The 16032-nt window shown below is 41.4% G+C and overlaps 1 protein-coding gene across 8 annotated transcripts in view; it reads right to left on the bottom strand.

The window, feature by feature from the left end:
• The window catches only part of KALRN (kalirin RhoGEF kinase), a 528885-nt gene that overhangs the window by 258012 nt on the left and 254841 nt on the right, over positions 1–16032 (bottom strand). For all 8 annotated transcript variants that reach the window (XM_068949099.1, XM_068949100.1, XM_068949097.1 and 5 more), the window contains exon 9: positions 11568–11798. In XM_068949099.1, coding sequence (XP_068805200.1) covers positions 11568–11798 — 231 coding nt within the window. The remainder of the gene's footprint in view (positions 1–11567; positions 11799–16032) is intronic.

Raw genomic sequence — 16032 nt, 5'->3', positions numbered from 1 at the left:
CCAGTTGGGAAAAATGGGCCTCAGTACGTAGTCTAGCACCAGTAACAGAAGAGCTCAACAGGATAGTACAGTGCTGCAGTAGCGTCAAACACTCCTGCCAGGGGCAGGGTCCCTCTGGGCCGAGCATCATATAACCACACAGGAAAACACACCCCTTTTCCCATAGGGCCGTGACCTGATTTGAGACCAGAGGCAAAGCATGAAAGTGAAAACAATGGGAAGAAGGAGAACGGGTGGAAGATGTGCCCTGAATGCCAGGAGCAGCTATTCTCCAGCTTGGCAGTTCCCAAGCATCACCCAGCTATGATCTACCTGTTAGTCTTTTAAATAAAGTATGACCTCTCAAGCGTTTTCCTCCCAGTTTGAGATGCTCTCTGTATCAAGCTGTGCCTAGTGAGCAGGGAATGGCACAAAAGGCTGTGTTTGGAGGTTGGTCTCCTGACAGGGCTCTCCTGCCACTGGGGCCCTGCCCAGGAACTCACAGCGGCACAGCATCTCTCCTGCTGTAAGGCTGCCAACCGCATCTCTTCTGCCTGCACTGGCTCTCAGTCAGTCACTGCTCAGGCAAAGCAGCTGCCTGACATGTGGTGTCCCAGAGCAGGGAAGTCACAGCTGAGTGCAATAAGTAAATGAGAAAAGAGCCAAGTTGTAGCAGTGTGTGAGCAGCTTTGCATGTGGCATGTAGGCCCCATGCTGAGCCACACAATCAGTATGCGAGACAGGACAGAGCTGCAATAAAAAGCTCAACGTGATTAGATTGCTGTGTAACCCGTAACTGTACGGCTGATTTCTTGTACATGTCACAGCAGAAACATATCTTGAGGGGGTCTCGATGGGTGAAAGGCCAATGACCCCAATGCCCTTATAGACTGACCAAAGCAGGCTGTGAACAGATGGCAACGAGGAGTTGTTTGTGAGGAGGCAGAGAAATGGACGCTAAGGCCTGAGCGCCACGGCACACCAGCACTGGTAGAGAAAATGTAAGAATAAATTAGGATATACATGCAGGCAGGACTGGACTTACGAAAAGGCCTCTCAGCAAGGAACAACCATGAGTTGTTCAGGAGGGAAAAGAAAAGCCACCTAAAGGACTCCAGGAGTGGGAGTCATGGGCAGAGTGAGGGGCAGAAGTGGTTGGGACTTCCCTTAAAAGCACCTTTCTTCATGAGAAGTTCAGTTTTCACAAAAGGTTTCTGGGAAAAACTCCTTCCTTCCTTCCTTTCTTCTAGCTTCATGGCTCCTCAAAACACAGTATCCCCTCATCCTGAGCTTCTTGCTGTTCCGGTTTCCTGACACTTTATGCAGCTGGAAAACCTGAGGAGGTAAGCAAGCAGGGAGCAATGCCCCAAAACACATTTTTCTAAAGTTATTTTTGCTACAGGGAGAGGGAAATTAAAAACAAAATCTTGTTAATTTTTTGTTTCCTGATTTGGGAAGGAAATTGTCTCAAGGTCAAAGTGTTTTGTATGTGGCTGAAGCCAAAAATAAAAGTAATTCTCTCCCTCCCGCTGCACACATCCCATCCAAAAAAATCCAAAAGGCATGAAAGAAGAAACAAGTAAAGAACTGGGGGAGCAAAGGGAGGAGAAACGTAAAAGACCAATAGACAGGCCTGAAATATGTTTGTTTTCCATATTACTACATTTGAAGGACATTTTTGTTAAAAGGGAGTCATAGCATAACATGAAAGCAAGTTTATAGCTGTAATAGTATACAGGAGTTTGGACCAACCAGCTCTGTCTACATGTGCCTGGGGGTCACCCCAGCATAGGCAATAGTTCCAGAACTGCAATCCAAAGATTATAGCTTTAAAAACAAGCAAAAGACTTTGTGCAAGAGTTTTCTATGAGGAATACAAAACAAAAGAAGTTGTTTAAAAGTCTCCCGTGAGCTGAAAAACCATATTCAGTTCTAAATAGCGCACAAACTCTTCCAAGGGCAAAAACACCAAAACTCATTAGCCAAGGTGGTTAGGTAGGGCAGCTGCTGAAACAAGGCATAGCTAAAGGGAGATGCTAACACAGAGAAGAACAGCCAAAGAGAGAGCACTTCGGGCCAGAGCTCATAGAAAGCAGTTAGTGGAGTGCAGTAAGGCAGAGCTTCTGGAGGGAGGTTCGAGAGCTAGTGGGAACGACTAGCAGCTCGCAAAAACAGGTCATGGTGCCAGATCAGCTCAGCCTAAATTGGGCCTTGCTACCCAGCAAGATAGAATCTCAAATTGTGAGTGCAGTTCACTGCCAGAGGGGGAAAGTAACCAGCTGGCTGAGCAGCTGCTCCATGGAGGAAAACATAGTGAAATTGTTACAGTTATACTTCAGGAACTAGCTATCCTTACCCTCTTTGTTTTCTGGCTATTTTTTTCTCACTTCAATGAAAATACCTTTTGTTAGCCATCTGTCAAAAGCAGTCTGAAAGAGGACTGATAACTCTGAGTGGCAGGCAGGATCATCAGAAAGCTGGCAGGCCATGTGAGGAGATAATTGGGAGGAAAGATCAAGGGAAAAGAATAGAGAAGAAAAGAATGATTACTTTGGACTCCTATACCAATGCCTAATATTTCTTAGCACAACAGACCCTTATTTATTTTTTACATAGTCCCAATATATCCTATAAGACCTTCTCATAAGGGGTGAAACTAAGTAGCAATGACTCTGAGGGCTTAGAGCAGGGATTTGTGAATCAGACATCCTTGCAGGAAGACTTCATGTCATGGAGCTTTCGCTGACCTTTGGCAAGTCACTTAACATCACCCTGTCAGAAAACACATAATCCGGAGATGAAAGAAACCACAATAAGCAAGAAGTACTATTGTTATTGTTGCTTCTTAAAGTTACAGAGGAGAAAGCCTTCTGGTATTCTAGACTACGTTTATTCAAAGACCTTATTTTTTTCCCTGTCTTCAGGGACAATTACTCATTCTAGCAATTGCTTTAAAATATATATATATATATGTTTCTGGAAAAAGCTCTACTTTATTTCTCTTCCTTCCCTACCGCAGCCCTCCTATTTTTGTAGGCCTAATCAGTAACAGACAAGCCTGACTCTTACTCCTCCTCTGCCATGACAACGAGAGCCAGAGAGATGCCTTTCGGAAACAATAAACTAAACATTATATTTTCGGGGATGTTGACATGCAAATAATCCTAGGATAGAAATAGACAACGAGGATATGCTATATAAGGAGAATGATTCTGCTCAAGCGTAACAGCAGCAAATTTTAGCAGTTTGCCTAGGACTGGCTTTCAAAGTTTGCTGCAAAGCAAATCCTGCATCAGAAAGGGACTGAGTGATCACCACCTGACATGATGGCTGGAAGTGCTCAGTACCTTACAGGACTGGGCTCTCAGATCCTGATGCATCTCGCCCAGCATTAGGTAATTAACTGAAGGACATGTCTGAAGAGCCTACCCCCTCACAGTTTCCCTTGACAGTCAACAGTAAGAGAACGAAATAGCCAGGGCGCAATTCAAATCTTAGACTGACTGACTCATTCTCTGAAGATGCCAGTGTCTCTCCATTGACTATAAAAGGAGACTATGCATTAAGCTCTTGACTTGGATGATTCAGTTACACTCTTAAAGTTAGGCAGAATAAATCCAAACCATGGATAGTTGCCTGTACCTACAGAGAACTAACTGTGTCTTCATATCAGCTTTTCCATTTTTCTCTACAATGAATTACATTCGCTTCACTCACTACGAGATAGATCCAAAGCCTGGAGGAGTTAATAGGATTTCAAAGGGCTTTCAAGGTTCCTAAACTCTCAGCAAGAATCTAAATGTTTCCAGTTCAGCAAACAGCAAAATAGACCATCAAAAGGACTAGGTCTTCAAGGACAGACAATGCCCTAAACAAGGAAAACACTTTTTTGGGTGGAAAGGATTTTTTTTTCAGTTCCTCTTCTTACTTCAATAAGTTCAGAGATCAAGCCGGCTGGTTCAGATTTCTTCAGATCCTATTTCTCAGGACAGCTGTGGAGATCATCAAAGCATTCTCGTGCTGCTCTTACATCAACACTAAGTAAACTTCAGTTAGTAACTGAAGCTGGCCCCTGAAGTTTGATATCCTTAGCACTGCTGCTCTGTGTGGAAATTAGAAAGTGATCATTATTATTTTTTAATCAGTGCCTCTTTAAAAGCACAAAGAACAATTGTCTGCTTGGATTAATAGCTACATAGAGGAAAAAAGATAGAAAGGTTGATTCCAGATAATTTCAAGTTACACTTTAAATCAAATTATGCAGAGGATAGAGTACTGTAAACCAATGTGCCTTAAGGAATTTCCTGAACAAATATCATTAAATGAAAATGTTCTTTGTGAAGAATTTGGCACAAAAAATACAAGCTAATACTGATCTATATTTGAAGAGCATTGTCAGAAGTTCAGAACAGAGCTCCCTCTCTCCCATATGAGTTTAAAGTATTTAAAGCAATTAACTTCTTAGGCTGACAGCCGTAGACATCTCTGACATGTTCTCACAGCAGACGCTGATAACTGGTCACCAGGTATAAGTGTGACTGCCTGGGCAGAAACACAAAGCCCAGGCCTTTCAACAACTATTATCTGAGCACGCTCAAATATCAACCTACTATCAAGTATTTACACTCCTCACTTGGGAAGCCATGCTATGGCCCTTCAAAGAGGCAGCCAGAGTCACTGGTAAAGTGAAAAAATGCATGTTATTTCTTTAAGCTCTGTTCTTTATCCAGGGACCCTGTCCTCTTTAGCCTGAACAACCCTGAACACACTGTCTATAAATTCTCTGTGCCTTTGCAGTCTGAAGTTTTGCCCTGGAACTAAAGAAACATCTCTATGAAATCACCAGAAACTGAAGAACTACGTGGGCAATATTCTCTCATCTAGCGTGGTTGCCTTGTGCTGCAAATCCGACACAAACTGGTCATCAAGCAACAGGGGCTGTATAGCAGCATGGAGCGCTCTTACTCTACCTCTCTCTCGCTCTCTGCTGCCACAACAGGAATACATATACAGCCAGAAGAAATCATCACCTGAAACTGCTGCGTAATCCCATGCCAGTGTGAATTCAACTTACAGAATGACAGTTCTTTTTTTGATAGTTCAAAGTAAATGAGTAAGTCACTCAACAACACTTGTCTTATTTAAATGGCCATGTGATTGTTAATTCAATTTCATAGTATCCGCAGGATACTAATCAGCCCAAAGGTACCATCCCTTTACTTTTTCAAATCAGTTTCAGTGTTAGTTACTTGTCAGTCCTCCTCAGAAGATGAGTGGGGCCACACATCTCTTCATTGCCTAACCTTACACTAACATTGGTTGAAAAGGTGCCAGTTTGTTTGGCAGGAACAAAAGGAATGGAATGCAAATTGCTTTTACCAAACAGTTGCCAAGACGTTTTATTTCATGGCCTGTGACAAAGAAGGGACGGAAACAAACAAAATAATCCTTTTATTACAGACTTACTGTCCTTTGCTGCATAAATAATAAAGCATGCTTATTTCACATCAGACAAGTACTAAGTAACAGGCTGCTAGGGACATAAAGTGGGTTTGGGAATGTGTGCACATCTTACTGAGTTAGCTCCTTAGAGCTATATAGGGAAAAGCTGCACTGTGATCTATCAGAACTGTGTGGTGCAATATATCAGATTATAAAGAAGGTGTTGACACTCAGGCCTCAACAATTGCTGGAAGGCCAGGGTTAGTGAACACAGAGGTACTGATCTCTCCGTCATGGATAACAAAAAGATTGTTTTCTCTCCTCTTACTTCCCACTGGGAGAAAGTTGCCAAGTAGCTTTACCAATACTGACTCCTGAATTTTTTTCATTCATTTTTAGGACAATACAAGTTAGAACCTCTATTCACTACCAAGTAAAACACTTCAGTCTTCAGGGTGGTCACAGAGTGGTCACTTCATGTATAACTTCTGAGATCTGAGAAGCAGCTCACAGAGGCATATAGCAGTAATACTTTGAAAAGTTAAACATATGAGAAACATTAAGCGTATCTCATTACTTGATAAGTTTACCAAAAGAGCTGTGAAAATTCTCTAGGATGCTTTGAATTTTAATGTTTCAGCTACAGATCTGTCAGTGGTAGCTATTTATGGGCTAAATCTGCTTAGATGACATATAGAGCACGGGATGCATTTTTGCAGGGTTCTATGGCTGAAGTCGGCAGTAAATATAATCTTTATTTGATTTTAACGTTCTTTTTCCTTAATTATTGTTTGCAAACAAATCTCGCTTGTTTTACAAGACCCAGCAAAAATAACTATTGTTAGTAAAGCATAAAAGGAGACATATACCTTAACTCCTTCTGTCTTTGAAACAAACTATGACCAAGATGGAAAAACTACAGAATTTTGGAGAACTCTTCATTGCCTTGTGATCAAAACAAGCGAGTGTATGTGTGCATGCGTGGGGGGATGTACAGACCTAATCCTCTAAAATCTTATGTGAAAGCTAAATGAATCATGAACTGCCTTAAATATCCGAGCATTCTTCTGCAAATGGACTACACAGATCTCATGCATCACATGAAGTGTTCAGTGCTCTCAGATACAGTATGGAGACAGATGGAAGTTGGCAGGATATTTTTCTCCATATAAGTGATGTCAGTACCAGGGCATGATCTGTTTTCTTGGCCAGAAAAGCCAGACACATTACAAGTTAAAGTGCTTGGTTATGAAGGGAGACAGCCTTTCTTCTGCAATACTTTGCAATCTCCGGCAACAATGGCAGCTGGTAAATGTAATGATATCAGCACAGCCACATGGCCTTTTTATCCATCACCAGAGGCAGATAACCATGCACAGAAACCAAAGCTATGTCCATTAATGTATCTGGGCATGAAGCCAACAGGACACAGATTCACAAATTTAGAGAAATCCAGGTAAACCCGACAATGGTCCAGCCTGACCTTTTTAATAACAAGGAGGATCTGAGACTACGCTACAGCTGGCATGACCACACTTCTGGTTTTCCTAGTAAGCGCTTACCCAGCTGCCGGCAAGTATTTATCACTGAGTGACATCTCACCCTTCACCACTAGTCTTCACCTGGCATGAGGGGCCTACTCCATTTTGCCAGGTAGAGCCACCCCAGCTAACACGAAGCTTTGTACAACACCAAGAAACTCCACCAGCACAGATAGTACCTCTATATCCACCTATCCTCTATTTTCCAGCTCTTCCTTTACAGGTAACTATCACAATTAAAATGAAGCAAGAGGGAAGGAGCACCGGCAGCGACCTCAGACAGAATCACATGAATCTGAGCAGAAAAAGGCTCTTTGTGTCAGACTGGGTGTTGGTATGTGCGTGTATACATGGATGGATGAAAAGACTGAGAATTTCCATGAGAAGGAATACAGCCTGCAGAACAAGAGCAGCAGTTTGACAATTCTGCCACCAAAGCGCTTTAAAATACCACATTCAAGGCTTGGTATTTTAAGATGCATTTCATAATGCATCTGATGTGTCTCCACTTTCCTTCTACTTTAATGGGTATGCTTCAGGCTTTACAGCTTCACTTGAACTAGTTTATGAAGTGAGAGAATTCAGATAAAATTATTGCCCACATGAAAAAAGGGGATGGGGGAGGCCATGCGGCGAAGAACAGTGTTATAAACTTATTTCAGCTATTTCTAAGGCTACTCGGTAACATCTGCTCATGGTATAACCCTTAATGGTACCCTTGCTGTTTCACAGTGTTGCTGTTCATGGGGGCAAAGGGAACACATTAAAGTGGGCAGATGCATGCAGAGGCAGACAGGGTAAATTAGGAAGTAGCTGGGAAACGTAGGCAAAATTGGAGACAGCAGAAGAACAATTTCAATTTTCAGTGGAAATTGATATCGGTTAAATTTGCTGATGGATAGTCTGCAGAGGGGAAAGACCCAGAGCAGAGAACGGCAAAAAGGGAAAGCTACCAAAACTGAATTAAAGTATCTGCAGCAATTACAAAATACCAGGAAGAACGTCAAAGGGATTTTTCTCTCCTTCGCAGGATAGAATTGCAGCACCTCCTCCCACAGCTGTGTTCTTAAGGGAGCAAGCAACACAGCTCACCCCCATCTAAAATGATGCAGAGAATTTCTAAAAGACAACTGAACCAAAGAAATATTTACATGCTCAGCAAACCAACATTTCTTATAATGATGCTAAATACTTTTAGTGTTAAAAGAATTGTCAATTTATGTATGTGCAACATGTCTGCATAGAGCCTCATAACAGCTCACAAAGGCCTCATAACAGCTCACAAATTGTCTTATCTTCTACCCCTACTGTGTGAACAGTGCTCCATTTCCTGTAAAGGCTGCAAATGCAATTTCACTCCATTTATTTTCTTTCCTTCTTTGACAAGCTATATATTCATTACTTATTGTCCTTTGCACACCATTATTTACCTCAGTTCACTTGTGCAAATTGATGTCACTGTATTAACATATGAGTTTAATAGTAAATAATCTTGGAAAATATCTAAAGGTGGTAGCTGGTGATTACATCTAGTGCCGTTTTATAGCATAACACTTCTGTTCCTATTATAACTTGCATAAATAAATGCTGTGGATTGCCTTTTTTTTTCTTTTTGTTTTTCCTACAGCACAACTTTTATTTTGGTTACGACATGACTGTAAGGATGTCTGACTTTCTATCTCAGGATATAAATTCATTTTGTTTCTTTTAATTCATCACTTTTGATGCTTTTAGGTTTTGTTCAGTTCAAACTGAAACCAAATTAGAATCAAAAGGATTTCCTTGACAGTGGGAAATTATCTCAGAGCATTGCCCTGACCTGCCACTAACACATCCATTATGCACTCTAGCCTCACAAATGGTGCAGAATACATCAGGAACGAAGTGAATAAGCTCTGTTTAACAAAACTTAACCCTTAAATCCAGTACAAGAGACGCACGCTTGGCCTACGGGAAACCTTCATCCAGCTACCCACTTTTGCAGGTCCTCCCTCTGAACACTTGACATTGCATGCCTAAATATTTGATCCCTTTATTGACTTACTACAGTATTTAAGTAGGCATAACTGATCTCTCAACATTCATACAAATCTCTTCTTAGATATGTATCTTCACCACACTTAACCAAAGCTACTATTGCAGTTAATGGCAGACTAAGAGGATGCAAAAGAATTCTGGAATCTGTATTAGAAACATGCAAAACAATAAAGCTGGTCCCTTTTCACAACTGCTTTTAAGATAAGATTGATATAGTATCACCCTATTAAATGTAATTAACAGCTGGCATCAAGAGAAAGGCATAGATGAACAGGTGAGGGAGTATAAGTTCTGACAGGGAGATCATCTTCCACCAGAATTTTTATCGCATTGGCTTAGAGCTGGAGAGCGTGAGCCATGGGACATCCTGATGGGGAAAGCACTATCTGTAAGAATTTGAGCTGTGTAGAAAGGGAAGAGAAGCATCTTCTGAAGAGAAACCACACCGTGTCAGTACTGGTCTAGAAGACAGCAAATTCTAAAAGACTTGGGGCTCTCCTACCAGGATTTGTTCTCCTACGCATTTTTCTTTTTAGATTCAGACCAGGAGATGGAAGTAGTTAATGGTTAATAAAACGTGACGGCAGAAAATGATAATAGCTAAATGTTACCTATGCTTAATGACAGCATATGGGTAGACAGCTTCACCTGCTAACTGATGTGCACTTAACAAAATAAGCATAATAGGAATTGCATGACAGATATATAGGAGGTGATTATTTTGCAAAAAACATACCCAAATACCTTCCTTCTCCCAATGGAATGTACACTTCATATTTCTATTCAGTCGGTAATTTCATTTCTGAGTTACAAGATATTTATCTTGAATAGTACAGATGTTTAGTGAACAGAATGACTCATCTCTTCCTCTCTACTTTCTAAGCAGGACAAAGATGCCACCAGTAAGCCTGTGCTGGGGCAGAAATGTGCCTATCATTAAGTTTTGCTTCCCAGATAATAACTACCCATGAAGAGAAAAATTTGGAAAGACTGCTGCCAACAAACTCACACCGAGAGTGATACTCTTTAAAGCAATTGACTCTTACTGTTTATACTTTTCTCTTGTCAAAAGTCTCAGCATACACGAAATACCAGTTCCCTTTGAAAACAGTGACACATGCTCATCACCCTGCATAAGTAGGAAGTAAAAGTATGAATGGGTTTCATGCATGACCCTCATAAGCACTCGTACTGATTTCAGAAAATGTAGGAGAGAAAGTTTTTGGACCAGAGGACTGAAAAAAGTGTAAAACAACCTCGGGGATGAAGAATGCCCAGAGTAATGTGGATTTCTATCAACATGACATACCACAATTGGAGAAAGTATAAAAACATCAGAATTTACAACCCTTGATTTTTGAAGTTTCAAATCCAAAATTGCGATAGTATAATACTTCAAAGTTCACATAGTTTGCAGAAAGTGTTCTAACTGCATTTCAAGTATGTACTCTGCTTAATGTATGGTTTATGAATTTGACTACCATGCAGTACATTTGCTGACATATAATGAAAGTGAAGTTGCTTAAATTAAGCATCTGTTATATATAATTAAAACAGGGATTGAATGTATGGCATGAACATTTGTGTGGTTTTACAGGAAAAACTTAGCAGGTAAATTTACGGCAAACTTTCCAAGTCTGTCAAAGAAACGGTCGCATTTATTTGCAAAGGAATTCTACAGCAGCAGTTCTGTCTGTGCTAGTGCGCTTCTACTATGGCCCTAACAGGAACACAAGTTTCCACGTTGCATACAAGTTGTCTGTCTCCTGTCATTGCTGGTTCATGTCTGTTTTGCATGGGACAGCTTTGTCGCTTAGCGTCCACCTTGTATTTAACAGAAGGGAAGGCAATGACCTAAAGAACCTCAAGTACATTAGAATGCTCCATAAACACGATTAGACCATGCAGCCTCTTCATTTAAAGCAAGTACCATATTGCTACCGACATCTGCTTTGGCCTGTAACTGTGCCCTTAAGCAAACACACCATCCTGACTGAGCAGAGCCCTATAACATCGTTGGTAAATGTAATGATTATATAACATGTTTACATATGTGGCAGCTACAAGCATGAAATCTCATACTCACTGGCAGTTACACTGTTGGAATGATATTCAACTGGATTCCTTTGAAGAGAAGGGTTATCACCTGCAGTCTGAATTCTCAGAGGTGAGCTGTACAGTGTGAACTGTATTTCTGTAAGGTGGGTTCTGCACATTGGGTTGTGCTGTTGATTTGAGCCAGCAAGCTCATATTTTACACTTGAAATCCTTCTTTTTCTATCAAACATCATTTTCCCAAGCACAGTAGAGTACTTACAGCTAATTCCTCATTTGCAAAAAACATACTACTAAAAATAGCATCACATCTCTGTGCTGACCTATGGATTGACTGATGACTTCCAGTGTGAAACTGAGAGGTATTGAAAGGCACATATTAGCATATTTCTAGCACAGACAGTGCTGAGTGTCTAATCTTGGTTATGCCAGTATACTCCAGATAAGTCACCAAATAAACTTAATGGCTCCAAAGACAGAGCTATTCATTTCCTCCTTCAGTAATGTTATTACCTGTTGAACATCCTGTTGGAAAACGCAGAGTTGCAGCCTTTGATGTAACCGGACCTTTCTGTGTTGCCAGATGCTCTCTAGGCGCCGCTGGTGATGCAGGACTTCGTGTACCACATCCAACACCTGGTGGACAGCCTTGGAGTAGTTTGCAGTAGCAGTGAGGGATTCAGAATTCCCAGGGCTCAAGGGACGCTGTAGGACATCCAGCAAAGCTTTTCCATCCTGGCTTACCTGAGTGAAGAAATACGTTTACTTCACTGTGCTGATACTTAAATATCCAAGAGCTGACAAAGAACAGTCTAGCTGATTCTTTTTCCTGTGTCTTTTCTTTATTTCAGTAAAAAAGGAAAATTTGTGAACAGATTTGTGAGCAGAGTCCTGTAACATCCGTTGATCATGCTTGATTTGTACTTACGCATTCATGACTTGCCTTAGCTTCCTAGTGGGCCTACTGCGTCACTCTGCAGGACCACGGATCCTACACTGTTGGACCCTAGACTACATTATGTTCTGACACTTGGGCACTGAAAAGTCTTGACATATACTGGTATGTGACAGGTGGCATTTGCAATAGCAGGTCTAGGTGGCATTTGCAATAGCAGGTCTATTTTTGTGGGGAGGTGGCATTTTAAGAAAACCACAGATGGCAGAATCATTCATATCCTGTATAATAAGGGAGAGCCCTTTCTTTGTAGGATTACTAAGTATGAATATATATTCAGAAGTCTGACATTCAGATTCTGTATTTCATTCAGCGATAGTGAAAAATAAATTGATACATGGTAGTGTCTCTTTTCCTCCCCAGGAACAGACCAGAGGGATCTATAGTTTCCACTTTCAATGGGCCTACAAAGTTTGTTTGCAAATGCAAAGCCATTTGCTTTTTTGCGCATATTAAAGCGCATTTGTAGATGCAAAGGTATTAGGCATTAAAAAAAAACAGAATGCTATTTTTTTTTCTGTAGTACTTTCATATTGCAGGGGAAAGATGAAAAATGAACCATAAAAACCAAGATGCTAACAAACACTAACAAGTGCCTGCATATACTCATCCTCTAAAAATGGCTTTGTGAAACATGTTGCAATTGCAAATTGAAAGTTAAAATACCTCTTTCAAGAGAAATCTTAAATGAGGACAGTATCGGAATCCCTCTCCTCTTCCCAGCCCACTTGCCTCCTTTCCCTCTCAAACAAAGTGCAGCAAGAACAAATTTTGTGAAAAGTGTTTCTACTTCTAGGCTATCAGAGACCTTGCTAGAGAATGGTTCACTGAATGTTTTTCATCCAATGTGAATATTGAACGTTATCAGTGAAACTAAAAACATGTCTCAAGGATCTCCATGTCTCAGTTATCTCTGTATCATAAATTGCTTGTTCAGATGAACCAAATACCTTTTAATCCCAAACCTGTGCCTTTTGGCAAACCATGCCACATCCCAATCTGTTATAGCAGCGTATATCTGGTGCAAGTCCAGAAAAATCAGCTGAACCTTTGAGATTTACACTGGCAAAACTGGGAGTCAAATTTGATCCTATTAGGTGACTATTAGGTGGGGTTAGGCAGATCCTTGGAGATTTTTTAAACATTCAGGACAATTTGGAATTAAATCAGGAAATGTCTGGAGAGCCTCTAGGGAATGGCTTTCCATACTCAAAATCAGTTGCTGCTGAAGACCAGCTGGAGCAATTTGCACATGCTGAAACCTGCTGGGGTCACAGAGGGAAAGGCTGCACTAACCAACAGCAGTGGCTAATGGTGATACAGAGGAGGATTTTCACAAATAACACTAGGGCACAGGTATTACCTTGGCAATATTATGGAGGTGGTAACAGCTGCTAGGCAGGGAAGAGGCAGCTCCTAGATAGAGGAGGCCACAAGGCACACCACATCCTATTTTAGGTGTGAGGAGATAATGAGCGCAGCGTAATCACTGGGAACAGGAAACTAAGGCCACGCACACACTTGGGATCAGCACATTAAACCAGAAACTCACTTTCCACTGGCTGAATTCACTCATATGCTCCTGTTACAGGCCTTTGGGTTTACAATTGGTCTAAACCTGTTGCTGGCTGGTGTAACAATGCCATTAGGATAGTCCCTGCTGATTTACACCTGTAGAAATGGGTGCAGAACCCAAGAATAAAAATAAAGGTTCAGAAGTCTACCAGTAAGAGATTTGTGATTGTTCAGACAACACAACAGATATGCTTTACCCAGGAGAACTTTCCTGCAAACCTTTTGCCATAATGTAGGCCTATTCGTACCTAAACTCCCTCCCAAGTGCAGGCCATGCTTATCAGTTTTTTGGTGGACTCTTGCAATTTTCCCATTTTGGGGTCACGCTCTCGGGTAAAATATTCCGTGTACCAATCATAAATGATCAAAACCCCAGACTGAATTTAACCACCTTAAAAAAAAGTTCTCTTTCAGAGCACACTAGTGGGAAATACAGCCAGAAGGACCTTTACAGTAAAAGTCTTAGCAGGACCAATGTAGATCAAAAAGTGTGTTTCAAACACAACAGCATATATGCACCTGTTTCACTGAAAGCTGAGACAGGACAACGTCCTCCCAGATTTGTGGGGTGAGGAGGAGGAGGGGAAGAGAGAAGAATTCACTCCTGCATTCTCTCTCACTCTTTTTCTTCTAAGGGAATTAGTTTTTATCTATTCCAAAAGGTATTTGTTCCTCTTGTCTAAGAGGCCCCAGAGGTTACACGTTATGATTTTTCCCTAATGGGCCTAACCTTCCAGTCATTCTCTGCACAGCCAGAGATAAACTCCAGACTTCAAGTGCCTGTGTCGTCCTACCAACAATCATTAACACAAATTAGAAGCTATTAGAAGTGCTCTCCCGCTCTCTGACTTACAAAGCCTGTCCTGTCACGCAGGAGTTAATCTATGTGAAACATGAAACAAGTAGCACAATGACAATCAGATAACCAGTGGTACTCAATATTCACAAAGATTATAGGCATCTTCCAGTCCTCTGTAACTTCTACGGCTCTGCAGTTCTTTGGTTCAAAAAAGTAGCTTTTCTGAAAGCATTTCTGTTGTGAGCGTTACTGCATTCCCAATCAACGGGTACAGAAGGTTTATGCACTCAGTCTTCACGGATGAATAGATTTCAGAAGGGAAGGGAACAGCTTCACAAATGGAGGAACTATCTCCTGTGCCCCTTCAGTCATTTCCATGTCTCTCCATGTCTCACTTAAGATATATTTGAAGATGTAAGTGTGGAAAAAGTTTTACACTGAATGGACCTGCACACAGCATGACTTGTAGCCCCCCGTGAGCTGTTAGTGACAGTGCTGCATTTATCGAAGTAAATTTGACCAGTTCTTGCTTACTTTGAAAACTACAGAACTGATGCTGTACTCTCTGGGAAGGCTTCACACCAGTGGAAGGGTGTGCAGCCTGTGGCCCCCCAGAACAATTTATCTGCACCACAGCCTCATCCCTCTTTCCCAAGAGTCCAAAGGGCCTTCATTTTCACATGCCTGGACATGACTGCAGCCAAAATGCAAGCATCTCCTCTCATTCTGTGTACACATATCTGATCAAAGGATAGGACATATACATATGATAGCTCACCACACGTTCCAACACATGTATACACTCCTATCACATGATGATATTCCTATGCTTTGGCTTCATGATGGGAGAAAGGTTGGGGTGGCCAGCATACGAGTGCCTCTGCAAGAAGTTATGTGACCTCGGATGAACTGAAAGATTAGATTTCATTGTGTTAGTGAAAAAATTTCCCTGAAGCTGTACACATAACTAAGGAATAAGTTGGAATCTGCAGCTATCCCTTACAGTGTCAGCCATACCTCAAAAGTCTTGGAAGTGATGAGACTAACGGTGTCATCTGTGAAACAGCTACAGTTCGGTAGATGTGGCTGTACTAAAAGAAATAGTCCTTTGAGAAGATTTAGCGTGCCTCTGGGAACACACAGTAAAGCGCAGTTAATCAAGTCACACTGAACAAGATGCTCTTATCATCCACAAGGCTCACACCTGACTCAAGAGAACCTTTGCTCTCTCTTCCCCCTTATCCTCACCAAATCAGTATAGTTGTCAGGTGGGACATCCCAAGTATGTCTCCTGCTGCTCATCCATTAGAAACCCTGGAAGAGCAATAGCTCGGTGGCTAAGCGGCTAGAGGCATCTAGAGAAGTTCCTCCTGTATGAGGGGAATCTCCGAAAGGCATGCATGTCTTGTGTGCAGCCTCTTCCCTCCAGCACTGCTTTACCTGAAGTAAAAAAAAAAAATAAATATATATATACACAAAAGAAAACCAAAAAAAAAAAAAAAACCCACACAACTTGATTCTCAGAAGATGGAAGAATGGAAGAAGGCCTGTTCTGCTAGCAGCCTATCTTAGTGCTACTGTGCAGGGCAGTAGAGGACTGCTTAGCTATGGATTGCACATTAGGCCTGCGATCTCTGCCTTCACTACTT

Source organism: Struthio camelus, chromosome 6 (assembly GCF_040807025.1).
Source record: "Struthio camelus isolate bStrCam1 chromosome 6, bStrCam1.hap1, whole genome shotgun sequence".
In the NCBI taxonomy this organism is placed as follows: Eukaryota; Metazoa; Chordata; class Aves; order Struthioniformes; family Struthionidae; genus Struthio; species Struthio camelus.
Note: the sequence above shows the minus strand (reverse complement) of the source record. Positions and strands in the feature narration are given on the sequence as shown.